Consider the following 15,788-nt stretch of genomic DNA (forward strand, 5'->3'; position numbering starts at 1 on the left):
ACATCTCGCTTCAATGGTGGAACAGTATAAATTTAAACCAAGGGCGGCCTTTTCAAGACCCAGTGCCACAATACGTAATAACGACAGATGCATCCATGACAGGGTGGGGAGCACACCTCAATCAGCACAGCATCCAAGGACAATGGGACATTCAGCAAAAACAGTTTCATATAAACCACTTAGAACTGTTAGCGGTATTTCTAGCTCTGAAAGCATTTCAACCCATAATAACCCACAAATACACTCTTGTCAAAACAGACAACATGACAACAATGTATTACCTAAACAAACGGGGAGGAACACACTCGACACAGTTGTCTCCTAACACAAAAAATATGGCATTGGGCGATTCACAACCACATTCGCCTAATAGCACAATTTATTCCAGGGATTCAGAATCAGTTAGCAGACAATCTCTCTCAGGATCACCAACGGATCCACGAATGGGAAATTCACCCCCAAATACTGAACACTTACTTCAGAATGTGGGGAACGCCACGAATAGATCTATTTGCAACAAAAGAAAACTCAAAATGCCAAAACTTCGCATCCAGGTACCCACAACATCAGTCTCAGGGCAATGCACTATGGATGAACTGGTCAGGGATATTTGTGTACGTTTTTCCCCCTCTCCCACTTCTTCCATATCTAGTAAACAAGTTGAGTCAAAACAAACTCAAACTCATACTAATAGCACCAACATGGGCAAGGCAACCTTGGTACACAACACTACTAGACCTTTCAGTAGTACCTCATATCAAACTGCCAAACAGACCAGATCTGTTAACACAACACAAACAGATCAGACATCCAAATCCAGCATCGCTGAATCTAGCAATTTGGCTCCTGAAATCCTAGAATTCAGGCACTTAGACCTCACACAGGAATGTATGGAGGTCATAAAACAGGCTAGAAAACCTACCACGAGACACTGTTATGCAAATAAGTGGAAAAGATTTGTTTATTACTGCCATAATAATCAAATTCAACCTTTACACGCATCTGCAAAAGAGATAGTAGGATACTTACTACATTTGCAGAAATCTAAACTAGCTTTCTCTTCCATTAAAATACATCTTACGGCAATTTCAGCTTACCTGCAAATTACGCACCCAACTTCATTATTTAGGATACCAGTCATAAAGGCGTTTATGGAAGGCCTAAAGAGAATTATACCACCAAGAACACCACCGGTTCCTTCATGGAACCTCAACATTGTCTTAACACGACTCATGGGTCCACCTTTTGAGCCCATGCACTCTTGTGAAATGCAATACTTAACGTGGAAAGTTGCATTTTTAATTGCCATCACATCTCTAAGAAGAGTGGTGAGTGCAATTCAAGCATTTACCATTCAGAACCATTTATTCAAATACACAAAAATAAAGTTGTTCTACAGACCAATCCTAAATTTTTACCAAAAGTAATCTCACCGTTCCACTTGAATCAAACGGTAGAGTTACCAGTGTTCTTCCCACAGCCAGATTCTGTAGCTGAAAGAGCACTACATACATTAGACATCAAAAGAGCACTAATGTACTACATTGACAGAACAAAACTAATTCGAAAGACAAAACAACTATTTATCGCCTTCAAAAACCTCATACAGGAAATCCAATTTCAAAACAAGGCATTGCTAGATGGACAGTTAAGTGCATTCAAACCTGCTATCTTAAAGCTAAAAGAGAACTGCCTATTACACCAAAGGCACACTCAACCAGAAAGAAAGGTGCTACCATGGCCTTTCTAGGAAATATTCCAATGAACAAAATATGTAAGGCAGCAACATGGTCCACGCCTCATACATTTACCAAGCACTACTGTGTAGATGTGTTAACTGCACAACAAGCAACAGTAGGTCAAGCTGTACTAAGAACATTATTTCAAACTACTTCAACTCCTACAGGCTGAACCACCGCTTTTGGGGAGATAACTGCTTATTAGTCTATGCACAGCATGTGTATCTGCAGCTGCACATGCCATCGAACGGAAAATGTCACTTACCCAGTGTACATCTGTTCGTGGCATTAGTCGCTGCAGATTCACATGCGCCCACCCGCCTCCCCGGGAGCCTGTAGCCGTTCAGAAGTAGATCTTAAACATTTGTAAATATATTACTTTAAACTTCATTATGTACATACGCATTCACTCCATTGCATGGGCACTATTACTAGCATACACAACTCCTACCTCACCCTCTGCGGGGAAAACAATCTAAGATGGAGTCGACGCCCATGCGCAATGGAGTCGAAATGGGAGGAGTCCCTCGGTCTCGTGACTCGAAAAGACTTCTTCGAAGAAAAACAACTTGTAACACTCCGAGCCCAACACCAGGGGTCCCCAGACCACAGGTTGGTAACCACTGACCTATGGTTTTGATCCTAGAACAGTTAACTCAAATTACATCTCTCCCGACTCTCCCACATAGTTGACTTTTTAAAGTATTCAACAAGCTAGAAATGCAACTTGCCTCCTCCCTCTGCAAATAACTAGTTTACTGCTGCTACCACCCTAAGTGTTGTGATTGAAAGTGCATGTTTCTATGTAATTTAGCTACCCCAGGTCTGTCTCAGTGAAAAGAAAATGAGGAAATAGCTGGCTCAGAAGCTAAGTTAAAAAGAATTCTATTTGCTGAGTGTGCACTCTCTTGACTGCCTCCTCAGGTCGCCCTGCTACTCTCCTATCCTCCCCAGCTTCCTAGAGTGGGAATGAAGAGAGGACAGGGCTGAGGGCCCTCTAATTCAGTCATGGCTTGAAGTTCTGTTGTGATACCTTGGTTTCATTGCTTTCCTACGCGATTTTCTGAGGCGGTGTCCAAATAGTGCCCAAGTGCAGGCCATGCTGCGGTGATGTGCTTCTGAGGCAGACTACAAAGGGCCGAGCTAGCCACCTTAACAGTAATGTTGATCTGTAACTCCTCTGAATGTGGAAGCAGTGAGCATTCATGGGCAGGCATGAGTGCTTCTGCCGTGCAGTGTCAACGTCATCAGCGTATGTGACAAGCGAGGAGATTATCCAAATATCAAAGGTTACTTTCTCTAAACCTTGCAAGCTTGTACTCATCTAGTAACCAATGGGCCTGTTCTCTTACTCGAGGAATGCCGATTTCTGTGCCCATGCTGGGACACAAGCACCATTATTTCTTTTCTAACATCATATGATGTTTTCAGATGCTGTACGATTTGGAGGGTTACAAACTTTACTTGAATTTGGCAAGGAGGAGGTCCTCCACAATGAAACAATAACTAGATGGATCTGTGAGCTCCATGCATGGCTTATTTAGGAGCAATCATCAAAGTATGAATTATTCTTTGGGAGATTGTATTCATTCATCATTTCTTATTTTAGTTGTGATTATCCATGAATTGAACAACATCTCTTACCATGACTGTGCAGCATGGATCACCTACACACTGAGTAAAAGTCATATTTCTGTTCATAATCTCACCCTTAGGAAGGGAGATCAGACTCAAATTTGAGATGTACTGGTTACATAAGTTCCTCACATCACCACTGTTCCAATGGTCTGCATTTCATTGAAAAAATGATTGTGAATTACCACATGGGTATCAAGTAGGAGTTGAACCGGAGTGTTAACAGTAACTGCTTATGTTTATAAACGTGGTGGTGTAAATCACACTCCACACACTCCTTCCATCTCATGTTGGGATGGATGTTTTAATTTATTTTATTTTGAAAAAGCCTTTAGTCATATGATGTCTTCGGACTACTTCTTTAATCCCACCTTTGCACCAGGACAAGGACTCACCATAGATTCTGTAAGTGAAGCTGAAAGTTACAGAGTACAGGTCTGTTTTGAGAGTAAAAGCCTCCTTGAGTGCATTGGTTTGCCTCCGGGGAGGTGGGAAAGTGCAAGTGAATCTACAGAACAGCAGGCTACCAACCAATAGAGTAAATAACATTTTCTGTTTGTAGCATATGCTGCCGAAGAGCGTATGATCTGCGTTGGCTGTAAGGGAATGCACTCCAAGTAAGCGGTGGTTAGCAATTGATGAAGCAGAGTGAATCTAAGGTCCAAGCACTCTGGCCAACTCGTACCTCTTATTGGACTTGAATATTCACACAATAATTAGTAAAAGTGTGTAATGTTGATTAAGTAACTGCTTTGTGTATGTCTGCCAGTGGCATGTTACCTCAGAAAGCTGATGTAGCTTCTCTATTTCCGGGGGTATTGCACTCTGCAGTGAAAACAAAGAATGTTTTGCCTTTGCATAGCAGACTGGTATGAATCTGGTATAGTTGACTGTGGGTTAGTCCTGAGCTGAAACCTGCAACTTGCAGACTCTTACAGAAGTGATCTCTTTCAAAAGACCTCCAAGAAAGAAATTGCATTACACACAAGTAAAGTGGGGCAAAGGCCAGCTCCATGAGCTGCACAAGCACCTCAGTAATGTCCGCACAAGGCAGCAGGAGATTGGTGAGTATCTGAGTCTACAGCACTTTAAGCTACAAATGACTGTTACTGGGTAAGTAGCATTTTTTTTTTTTAAAGAAGTTGAAAACCTCTTTGGTGCGTTTGTTTGTTGAAGAAATCAGTGCCTAGCCAGATATGAGTTATTCTTACCTAGACTTGATTTATGCCTTTGAAATATCCCTGAGTGCAGTCTGCATTTTAAGCATGTTAGACCAGTGGTGTCCCACAGTAAGAGAAGGGAATATTTGAACTGACTTGTTTTGGAAGCCACTTCAAGAGAACATAGTGATGCCCACAGGGTCTATTCAGGAATATATACTCCTCCCAGTTCAGTTTGGCTAGTGAAAAAATTGGGGCCCAACAGATGTCCTCATGAGTAAAAGACTTAGCAAAAGCAAATCGAGGAAACAATGGTCTCTACCATTCTGCCAGAAGAGATATCGGAGTCACAGTGAAGATAATTTTTCCTGCAGTAAGATTAAAAAATGTTTTGTAATCGGCTAGGGGGAAAGTGGCTGGATCACCAGGCATGACTGGTCAAACGTTTTATTTACTCTTTAAATTCTCTCTGGTCCTTTTCAATTGCTTTCTCGAGGGGATGATTACCCTCGACTGTCCAAATCCTGATAGAACGTAGTATACTATATCGATTGTGTGGGGGCTTTGTTTTGTATTATTCTTCAAACTTAATAAAAATTGGTTATTAAGAAAACAAAGTTTTGTTAAGAGCTCCTGAGATGATCATAGCAGAGGGTATTCAATAAGTGTTACTACATGGAGAGTATAAATGATTGAGAGCTATTAACAATGACGGATATGTTCTTCTTTTCAACTCACTGTGTGTTTTAATTAGGTACTTTTTTATCGCTAAAATAGTTATTTGAAATGTGATTTTTCTTCTTATTTTAGGAGCTCCAGAAAGAATTGGAGGTTGCAAAATCCATTAGAACAGAGAGGTATGGCCTTTGCTTTTAGGTTATTTCATAAAGCTTTGAATCACAGTTTTTTATGTAGTGGACCTAACCTTGTACAAATTGTTTCTGATGAGAAGTGGCTTTGTTTACTGCATTTTTTCTGAGTCCTTATCAAGTTCAACTGATTATCTAAACCACAAAAACAAGTGTGCCATTCTTTGAAATGTAGTATCGCGTAGTGAGGGCACTTTGTGTATCTTTTTGGTAAGCCAATATTACAGATCAGAAGGAGGGTGGGTTTGAAGAGAGAGGTGCACAGCCTAGACTTTGAATGAGTCCTTTGTTGCAATAGCTCCTGACAGCTAGAACACCCATATCTTATTTGAATAACTTAATTAAGAAAGATTCCTTTCTAATGGGGGAACAAATATTAAGTATGTTACTTGTTATGTATTTCAAAAGAAATTTGCAACAAACCTAAAATGAGACCTGTTTGGTAGAATATTATAATCTGACAATGAATGTATTCTACTACTTATATTTTAGACATGTGACATTGCTAAACTGTTGTGAATATTGATTTCTGACATTATCATGTTTTTTTTTTTTTTTATTTGTTTCATGCTCGTGTTTCTTTTACTAGAGGATTTGTTGAGCAAGATAATACCCTGATGAACAAGGTTCAGCATCTGGAGTTAGAGTTGGCTGAAATTAAAGCTGAATTGTTGAACTGGCAAACCTTTAAGACCAGCTGTGAAAAAATAGAAACAATACATGAAGAAGTAAGTCTTGTGTAGACAATCTACAGGGTTGCACTCACAACTAGGGTGTTTAGAGAAAAAGCTACTATGTTGAGAACTTTGGTGTTGATTAAATATGGCATAATACGAGAGATGCGGGACTGAAAATGCTCTGCATTTTAAAGAATATTGACCATATAAAGTTTTCACTATCAAAAGGGCCTCTTCACAGATGTTATGATGTAGTACATGATTTGACTAAAGGATATAGGCTTTTAATTTGGTGCTTCCTAGTTGGTACTAATTAGTTGACTAATTACTTTACTTATCAACTTCCTAGTTGAAGAGCCACAATTAGTTTTGGGAATGCAGTAGAAAATAGGTACCCTTTTTCAGAGCTTGAGTTGTAATGAGCCTGATATTCTTGTTGTTCCTACTTGTCCTCACAATCACTCTAATAATAACTTTCTTCAGTCAAAAATTATCTAGGTGTCTATGGTTGTGTAATAGTGAGAAAATTCCAATGACGTGCAGCAGATCAGGTTTCAGGATTTTATGAAATAATTGTGTTGGCAAGGTACATTTCCTTGAGGGGCCAATAGCATACTGTGGGAACGATGGATTGGCTGGAAATGCAAGAGAAAAGTGTGTTTTCTTAGCTGGAGGAAGCAGTTACATTAAAACTTCACTTGCCTTGCTTGGTAATTTCATGTTCATCACTTTTATTCCATTTCATAGAGTATAATGGCATTCAGACTGCTGTGTATGTTTTAAAATATTGATTCTTTATTGGATTGTTAGGTAAATGAACAAGTAAAGGAATCTGTTAAAGTGTTGTTTTTTGGAAACCGTGAGGAAGAATTGCCGGAATCGCTTCTGCAATGGCTGTCATCCAAATGTGTGAGCAAGAATGAATTCCATGTATCCTTGCAAGATTTGGAACTCAGGATACTTAAGAATATCAGTCAACATTTGGCTGCCACAAACAAAATGCCCACTTTGGAAGTTGTCGAGAGTGCTGTTGCTGGAGGGATTACTGGAATTACTGCAGAGGTAGGTGTTCTGTTAGCCTATGTATTTGCCACATATGCCAATGTAATTTTAAACAGGAGTACAGCAATTCTGAAGTACTAAACATATCAACTAAAGGCTGACCTTGTAAAAATGGTAATGCAGAATGTTAGTGTTTCCATGTGTCCTTACATCTCCAAATCACACAAAAAGGAAATAGCAACCTGTGTTTTTAAACAAGCAGCCTAATTGATGTTTGTGTTGGGTTTGCAAACACTTTGGATGGGCTTAAAACTGCTTAACCTTAGTGATATACAAGGCAAATTATATTGATATTTCAACTTTCTAAAAATATATTTATTATAGCCACTGTACTTTCTTGTTTTGTGGCACTGCACATAGCATATGTTGGTCTACTCAACAATACACCATTCAATCTATGTACCCCAGTACAAACCTGACTTGTAGGATACCCACAGATTTCTGAAACAGATTTATTAAATCACAGAACTGTCTGATCCCACTTGCTCATACATGCCGATAAGTTACTGAACCTTAACATTAGCTAGCATTATAACATTAACAGTACAAGGAATAATCTCCTTAAAGTAGCTAGAAATATGCTTGGGTGCAGTTTGCATGAGTGCCTCGGCCAAACCTAAAATGAATTGAAAATTGCTGCGAAATGACAGTGATGATACAATATAGTTCCCCCCTCAGAATACAGTATTGAGAGGAGTGCTGTAGCCTTCATTACACCCTATCTTATATGTGGTTTAGCAGACGGATAACTGAAAATGGCATATCAGAATCCGTAGAATGAAATGTCAGCTGGGAGGCTTGGTGTGAATGCATTACTGGAAGACAAACCCAAGAGCTGGGAAGAGGGGTTGATAGAAAGTCATCCTAGTACTACTTGTAAGCTATTGAGGGGCACATGTCACATGGGCATTCGAGTCCACATTCCTGAAGTATGGAGTCCTTGGTTTTTCAAGGCTGACTATGTCTTGGCTCCTTGTTTGACCATGTAAGGTAGGTACTAACTTTTTCTGACTGGTATCCTAGTGTGCTTATCGTTGTGGTTTTAAAACTAATTTAGCAGGTTTTTAAGGTGATTGTGGCCTGGACAGGCTTTAAAGACAAGAACGAAAGGCTAAATTCCTATGTTGATCAAGGTTTTCTTTTTTACCTAAAATTGAGATTGTCTAAAATCCTCAAGTTTGAAGAGAAGAAGCATGGTCACCTGCATGGGCAAGAAGGAATCTAAAGTGGATCTTTAGACATTTTCCAAGAATTTTTTTTTTCTTTTTTTTTTAAATACATACTTGCATCAATAATCTCTTACCACATTAGGCTAAAATGGAAGACTATTTTGAAGCCCTGTATATGCAAGGTTATTCAACAACTGTGAACAAATGGGTTATTAATTGGTCTAGCTGTGTCATACCCAAGAAATAAATCCCCTAATCCTGTAAAGTCAAACACAGTCCAAATTATTTAAATCTGGACTCAACTGCTGATAGATGTGGCACAGAGTAGAGAGGCGTAATTTAGGAAAGTGCAAAGTGTGAAGCAACACCAGAAAAGTCCAACCACAATGCAGTAAAAGTTCCAGAAACCAGTATCTCAAAAATAAGCAAAATGCTTTGGAAAAGATCCTGCTGTAACAGTTGCCTTTTGCAGGAAAAGATCTGAGCAGGAAATTTCATGGCTGGTGAAATTGTCTTGTCAGTGGCGTACGTTTTCCTTCTTCGCCTGGTCAGGGATTTTACTATCAGGCCTAGTATATTGTTGAAGCTCAAATCTTCCAGCGGGGGTGGTCTGAAGCTGTATCAGTCTAAGCCTTCCCTAAATTGCTTACCTTTACTATGAGGTCCCAATTAGGCTCCTGAGGCTTTGAAAGTTAAAAAAAATTCCAACTTTTCAGACTTTCTGGAGGAGTTCCTCTTAGTAACTTCTAAGGCTACTCGGTCCTTAGGGATATGCTTAGTGGCCAGAACAAACCCCAGCAGAGGCCACTAGCAAGGTTCAGTTCAGGTCCAGTTGCAACCGGTCAACTCATCACTCCTGAAGCAAGGCCTCTTCTAGCTTTTTAAGTCCTTGTAGCCACTCAGGTCAGCCACTGACCCTTCGAGTCCATTTCTTAGTTCTGGGTACAAGTGAGCGCAGAATTAGTCCCTCAGGTTTCCATACAGGTCACATACAGGAGATCCAGTCCTCTTTTGCCATAGATCTAGAAAGTGTTATGATGAATGGGGGGGGGTAAGATTCTAATTGTGTACCGTCCAGTAGCCAGTGGACAGAAGTGATTCCTGAACACTACCTAAGTAAGGGGTAAAAATCCCAGCGGTAACCCTTCCCACTTTTACAGCACATCCTGTTTCCTCTTTGTAAACAATCCCACAGAGCACCATTCTCTGTAAAATCCAACATGTCAGAACCCTTCTGCCCCTGGAGGGAGCTTGTTGCACATTTAGGAGTGTCTAAGGTAATATGCATTCTTCACCCACTCCAATCTGGTTCCTGGGCCAGCGATCTCCTACACTGATACTAAAGTCCAAAGACTAAAGTATATTATGAGAACAAAAGACAGCTCTTTGCCAGGCTTTCCTTAGCACTATGCTATGAATGTACCAGTCTTCACCTAGTCTCTTTCAAGTTAATAAAGTACTTGGACCCTTCTTAGTTGCCCTTCTTGGGATAAACTTTGATATATTTCCCACTGAAGCCAGGCTGCCTGGCCACTGCCATTGTCTTTCTTCTGGTAGCAGTATGTCACACATCATCCAGTCAGTTTCGACACACCAGCTCCAGGCAAGCTAATGGTAATTAGACTGCTGGAGCTTGAGGAAGGCAATATCTAACTTTTTACAATTTAATTTTCCTATATATTTACTAAAAATTTGTGCTCTCGTCTTTCACCATGGAAATAGATTTTTAATAAGTATTAATGCCTGTGGTTGAATGATTTCTGTTGCACATCCTAAACCAAAGTTAGCAAAAATAATGTTTTTTAAATGTGCTCATAGTTGCAACTACAGCCATTGCCACCTTGAAATTCTTACATATTCCACTTTTATACAGGGAGTGCAGAATTATTAGGCAAGTTGTATTTTTGAGGATTAATTTTATTATTGAACAACAACCATGTTCTCAATGAACCCAAAAAACTCATTAATATCAAAGCTGAATATTTTTGGAAGTAGTTTTTAGTTTGTTTTTAGTTTTAGCTATGTTAGGGGGATATCTGTGTGTGCAGGTGACTATTACTGTGCATAATTATTAGGCAACTTAACAAAAAACAAATATATACCCATTTCAATTATTTATTATTACCAGTGAAACCAATATAACATCTCAACATTCACAAATATACATTTCTGACATTCAAAAACAAAACAAAAACAAATCAGTGACCAATATAGCCACCTTTCTTTGCAAGGACACTCAAAAGCCTGCCATCCATGGATTCTGTCAGTGTTTTGATCTGTTCACCATCAACATTGCGTGCAGCAGCAACCACAGCCTCCCAGACACTGTTCAGAGAGGTGTACTGTTTTCCCTCCTTGTAAATCTCACATTTGATGATGGACCACAGGTTCTCAATGGGGTTCAGATCAGGTGAACAAGGAGGCCATGTCATTAGATTTCCTTCTTTTATACCCTTTCTTGCCAGCCACGCTGTGGAGTACTTGGACGCGTGTGATGGAGCATTGTCCTGCATGAAAATCATGTTTTTCTTGAAGGATGCAGACTTCTTCCTGTACCACTGCTTGAAGAAGGTGTCTTCCAGGAACTGGCAGTAGGACTGGGAGTTGAGCTTGACTCCATCCTCAACCCGAAAAGGCCCCACAAGCTCATCTTTGATGATACCAGCCCAAACCAGTACTCCACCTCCACCTTGCTGGCGTCTGAGTCGGACTGGAGCTCTCTGCCCTTTACCAATCCAGCCACGGGCCCATCCATCTGGCCCATCAAGACTCACTCTCATTTCATCAGTCCATAAAACCTTAAAAAAATCAGTCTTGAGATATTTCTTGGCCCAGTCTTGACGTTTCAGCTTGTGTGTCTTGTTCAGTGGTGGTCGTCTTTCAGCCTTTCTTACCTTGGCCATGTCTCTGAGTATTGCACACCTTGTGCTTTTGGGCACTCCAGTGATGTTGCAGCTCTGAAATATGGCCAAACTGGTGGCAAGTGGCATCGTGGCAGCTGCACGCTTGACTTTTCTCAGTTCATGGGCAGTTATTTTGCGCCTTGGTTTTTCCACACGCTTCTTGCCACCCTGTTGACTATTTTGAATGAAACGCTTGATTGTTCGATGATCACGCTTCAGAAGCTTTGCAATTTTAAGAGTGCTGCATCCCTCTGCAAGATATCTCACTATTTTTGACTTTTCTGAGCCTGTCAAGTCCTTCTTTTGACCCATTTTGCCAAAGGAAAGGAAGTTGCCTAATAATTATGCACACCTGATATAGGGTGTTGATGTCATTAGACCACACCCCTTCTCATTACAGAGATGCACATCACCTAATATGCTTAATTGGTAGTAGGCTTTCGAGCCTATACAGCTTGGAGTAAGACAACATGCATAAAGAGGATGATGTGGTCAAAATACTCATTTGCCTAATAATTCTGCACTCCCTGTATACTAAGCATACTGCCTCGTAGACTGCATGTCATACTTGGGGTTGACTAGTTTAGTATTTAAAAGTAGGCTTCCATCCTATCATAAAGGGTTATTTGGCAGCTTTACATACAGCTTTAAATGCTGTAAGGCTACACACTTAGTCCTGGAGTCATGTTTGCTTGTCAACCTAGTGAATGACACGATATTTGCTGTACTCCGCAGATGCTATTTAACTTTATTCTTAATTTTCCTGCACTATATACTATGGCCTTACTGGAAAGTTAAATATGCCGATTGGGAAATAGTCAATTTTATCATTGGGGAGGGGGTGTCAGAGCACAGACTGGATACTGAATAGCAGTACCCCAGTGCGCAAAGTTTAAGGAAAAAAACAGGAGGATAAGACCACAAAAATGGAGGTGACCATCCAGAAAGAGGTACTTCTTCAAGCATTGGCAAAGCCAATTGGCCTCGCCTTTTGGTTTTGCAAGTGTAAATCTGTTTGCTTTGCTAAATGTTTGTGTGATGTTTTTTCATAAAAAATGAGGGGGAAAATAGCTGTTGGTAATGGAAAACAGCATGTGGGGGTGAGGTGCAATGAGGAGCATGTGCTCTTGAGTCATTGCATGTACACATATACATCATAAAGCTACAGTAGCCGCTGCACGATGACGTTTATGCGCATGCCTGTGACACTCCACTTTTCTTTTTTAAGTTAATTGTTCCATGATGGAGGACGGCAGTCTTAAAGTGGCAAATCAAAACAACGAATCACGCAAGAGAGCATGAAAGAGAGGCGTGGCCAGATAGCAAATTGATACTGATGGGCCCTCTTAATAATATATAGTATATGTATATATGTATGTGCTTGTATAGGTGTTTATGTATGTGTGTGTGTGTATATATATATATATATATATATATATATATATATGTTCGATGGCATGTGTAGCTGCAGATACACATGCTGTGCATATTCTGCCATCTAGTGTTGAGTTTAGGGTGTTCAAGTTGTTTTTCTTTGAAGCTTTTTCGAGTCACGCGATCGAGTGACTCTTCCTCTCGGTGATAGTGCACATGGGCATTGAGTCCTTTGTTAGATTGTTTTCTTTCCGCTGTCTGGTTCGGACGTGTTTCCTCTCAATCCAGTGAATCTCGATTCAGTGATTCAAAATGTATTCTACTCTTTCTATAATATCGTCTCTATTGTTTTCGATTGTTTCTATTTATACTCTATCTGATTTAGACCATCTGGGTCGAATTTCTCGCCCTTTAAGGGCCTACCTCAATGTGAGTCTGATGGAACGAACTCCGTTTCGATTCGGTCCTCGGTGTCACGCTAAATTCCCGTACCTCGATCAGCATTCTGTTTGCAATCTTTGTCTGTCTCCAGACCTTCAAGAGGACAATTGCGATGCCTGTAGATCTTTTAGATCTAAAAAGACTTTTCGGGACCGTAGAGCTCGTCGTCTCGGGTTCGCCACCGAGATTTAAGTCTAAAGTGCACTCTGCTTCAACCAAACAGACTCCTACACCAGTCTTGGAGTCGAGCTGAAAATCCAAAAGCACATCTTCTGAGGCAAAAAAAAATAAGCAACATCTTCGGAGCTGAAAAGGATTATATTATCTTCGGAGCCAAAACTTTCGGTTTGACCAAAACATAAACTTTCGGAGTCGAAAGCCATGGGTAGTAAAGAAACCTCTTCCTCTCAGGCATCAACAGACATTCAACCCATTTTAGAGGTACTGGATGCCAAACAAAGAAAGACACTTACTCAGAATGACATAGGATGAATAATTGCCTCCCCTCCAATGTCCTTTAAAAGTAAATTTACTTTTAAAAACACTTCAAAAGATGTACCACCATCAAAGAAGGTCTTTGAGAAAAAACAACAGGGAGAGGCTTCAATGCAGAAACTGCTTTCACCACCACATTCTCCTGTTCTTCCTTCCACACTACCTCCACCACCATCACCCACATATGAGGCACAATTATCACCACATACATCCTCAGTCTCACTACATGGGGATGATCTTAGTGATGACTGCAGGAAGTTGGCTGTGTGTATACTATTTCAAAGTAAGAAATAGTGTGCGCAGATTCCAAGAGTTCCCCTTAGAGGTAAGATAGTGGCAAAATTAGATAATTCTAATGTTCTATTGTGTGGTAGTGTGGTTGAGCAGTAGGCTTATCAGAGGGTAGGGTTAAGCATTTGTTGTACACACAGGCAATACATGAGGAACACACACTCCAAGACCTAACTCCAGGCCAATAATTTGTATATAGAAAAATATATTTTCTTAATTTATTTTTAGAACCACAAGTTCAAGATTTGAAGTAGATACATAAAATGCAAGGTACTCCACACAGGTAAGTTAGTAACTTTGAATTAGAGCAATAACATATACAGTTTTTGTTAAAATGGCAATAAGCTATTGTAAAAATAGTGCAATAATCAACAGTTCCTGGGGAGGTAAGTATTGGTTAGATTGTGAGGTAAGTAAGACACTTACAAGTCTCAGTTCCTGGGCTTAGGCAGCCCACCGTTGGGGGTTCAGGGCAATCCCAAAGTTACCACACCAGCAGCTAAGGGCCAGTCAGGTGCAGAGGTCAAGGAGGTGCCCAAAACACATAGGTGCCCTGGAGAACAGGGGTGCTCCAGTTCCAGTCTGCCAGCAGGTAAGTACCTATGTCCTCGGGGGCAGACGAGGGTTTTTTTTAGAACACTGGGGGGGACACAAGTGGGCACACAAAACACACCCTCAGCGGCACAGGAGCAGCCGGGTGCAGTGTGCAAAGCAGGGGCCTGGTTTTGTATTGGTTTCAATGGAGGGACCCGGAGTCACTCTAGCGGTGCTGGCAGGGCACAGGGGGGCTTCTCGGGCCAGCCACCACCTGGGCTAGGCAGAGGGTCGCCTGGGGGTTGCTCCTGCACTGAAGTTCGGTTCTTTCTGGTCCTGGGGGCTGCGAGTGCAGTGCTTGGTCCAGGCGTCGGGTCCCTTGTTACAGGCAGTCACGGTCAGGGGGAGCCTCTGGATTTTCTCTGCAGGTGTCGCTGTGGGGGTCCAGGGGTTTTGTCTCGGGCTACTCACGGGGTCGCAGTCGCCGGGGAGTCCTCCCTGTGGTGTTGGTTCTCTGGATCTCGAGCTGGGGGCGTCGGGTGCAGAGTGTGAAGTCTCACGCTTCCGGCAGGAAGAGTGAAGTTTCTTAAAGTTGCAAAGTTGTTGTTGAAGTTGAGCAGAGCTGCTGCTCACAGGAGTTTCTTGGTCCTTAGGTTCAGGGCAGTCCTCTGAGGCTTCAGAGGTTGCTGGTCCCTGTCGGATGCGTTGCTGGTCGCAGGTTATCGAGTCAGGAGACAGGCTGGTAGGGCTGGGGCCAAAGCAGTTGTCGCCTTCCGTCTTCTCTGCAGGGCTTGTAGGTCAGCAGTCCTTCTTGTTTCTTCAGGTTGTGTGAATCTGATTTCCTGGGTTCTGGGGTTTTTTTTAGGTCTGGGAGGGCAGTAGCCAATGGCTACTGTCCTGAAGGGTGGCTACACCCTATTTATGCCTCCTCCCTGAGGGGAGGGGGGCACATCCCTAATCCTATTGGGGGAATCCTCCAAAACTAAGATGGAGGATTTCTAAAGACCGGGGTCACCTCGGCTCAGGGCACCTTAAGGGCTGTCCTGACTGGTGGGTGACTCCTCCTTGTTTTCCTAAATCTCTCCTCCAGACTTGCTGCCAAAAGTGGGGGCAGTGGCCGGAGGGGCGGACATCTCCACTAGCTGGAATGCCCTGTGGCATTGTAACAAAGGGAGTGAGCCTTTGAGGCTCACCACCAGGTGATACAGTTCCTGCAGGGGAGGTGTGAAGCACCTCCACCCAGTACAAGCCTTTGTTCCTGGCCACAGAGTGACAAAGGCACTCTCCCTATGTGGCCAGCAGCTCATCTGGTTGTGGCAGGCTGGCAGAAACTGGTCAGCCTAACACTAGAAGTTGGATTGGTATTCAGGGGGCATCTCTAAGATGCCCTCTGGGTGCATTTTACAATAAATTCCACACTGGCATCAGTGTGCATTTAT

General features: G+C 41.7%; 1 protein-coding gene across 11 annotated transcripts in view; it reads left to right on the forward strand.

The window, feature by feature from the left end:
- SUN1 (Sad1 and UNC84 domain containing 1) overlaps nt 1–15,788 on the forward strand; it is a 275,436-nt gene that overhangs the window by 206,068 nt on the left and 53,580 nt on the right. For all 11 annotated transcript variants that reach the window (XM_069209844.1, XM_069209846.1, XM_069209849.1 and 8 more), the window contains 3 exons: nt 5,345–5,391; nt 5,993–6,131; nt 6,891–7,142. In XM_069209844.1, coding sequence (XP_069065945.1) covers nt 5,345–5,391; nt 5,993–6,131; nt 6,891–7,142 — 438 coding nt within the window. The remainder of the gene's footprint in view (nt 1–5,344; nt 5,392–5,992; nt 6,132–6,890; nt 7,143–15,788) is intronic.

Source organism: Pleurodeles waltl, chromosome 10 (assembly GCF_031143425.1).
Source record: "Pleurodeles waltl isolate 20211129_DDA chromosome 10, aPleWal1.hap1.20221129, whole genome shotgun sequence".
Classification (NCBI taxonomy): Eukaryota; Metazoa; Chordata; class Amphibia; order Caudata; family Salamandridae; genus Pleurodeles; species Pleurodeles waltl.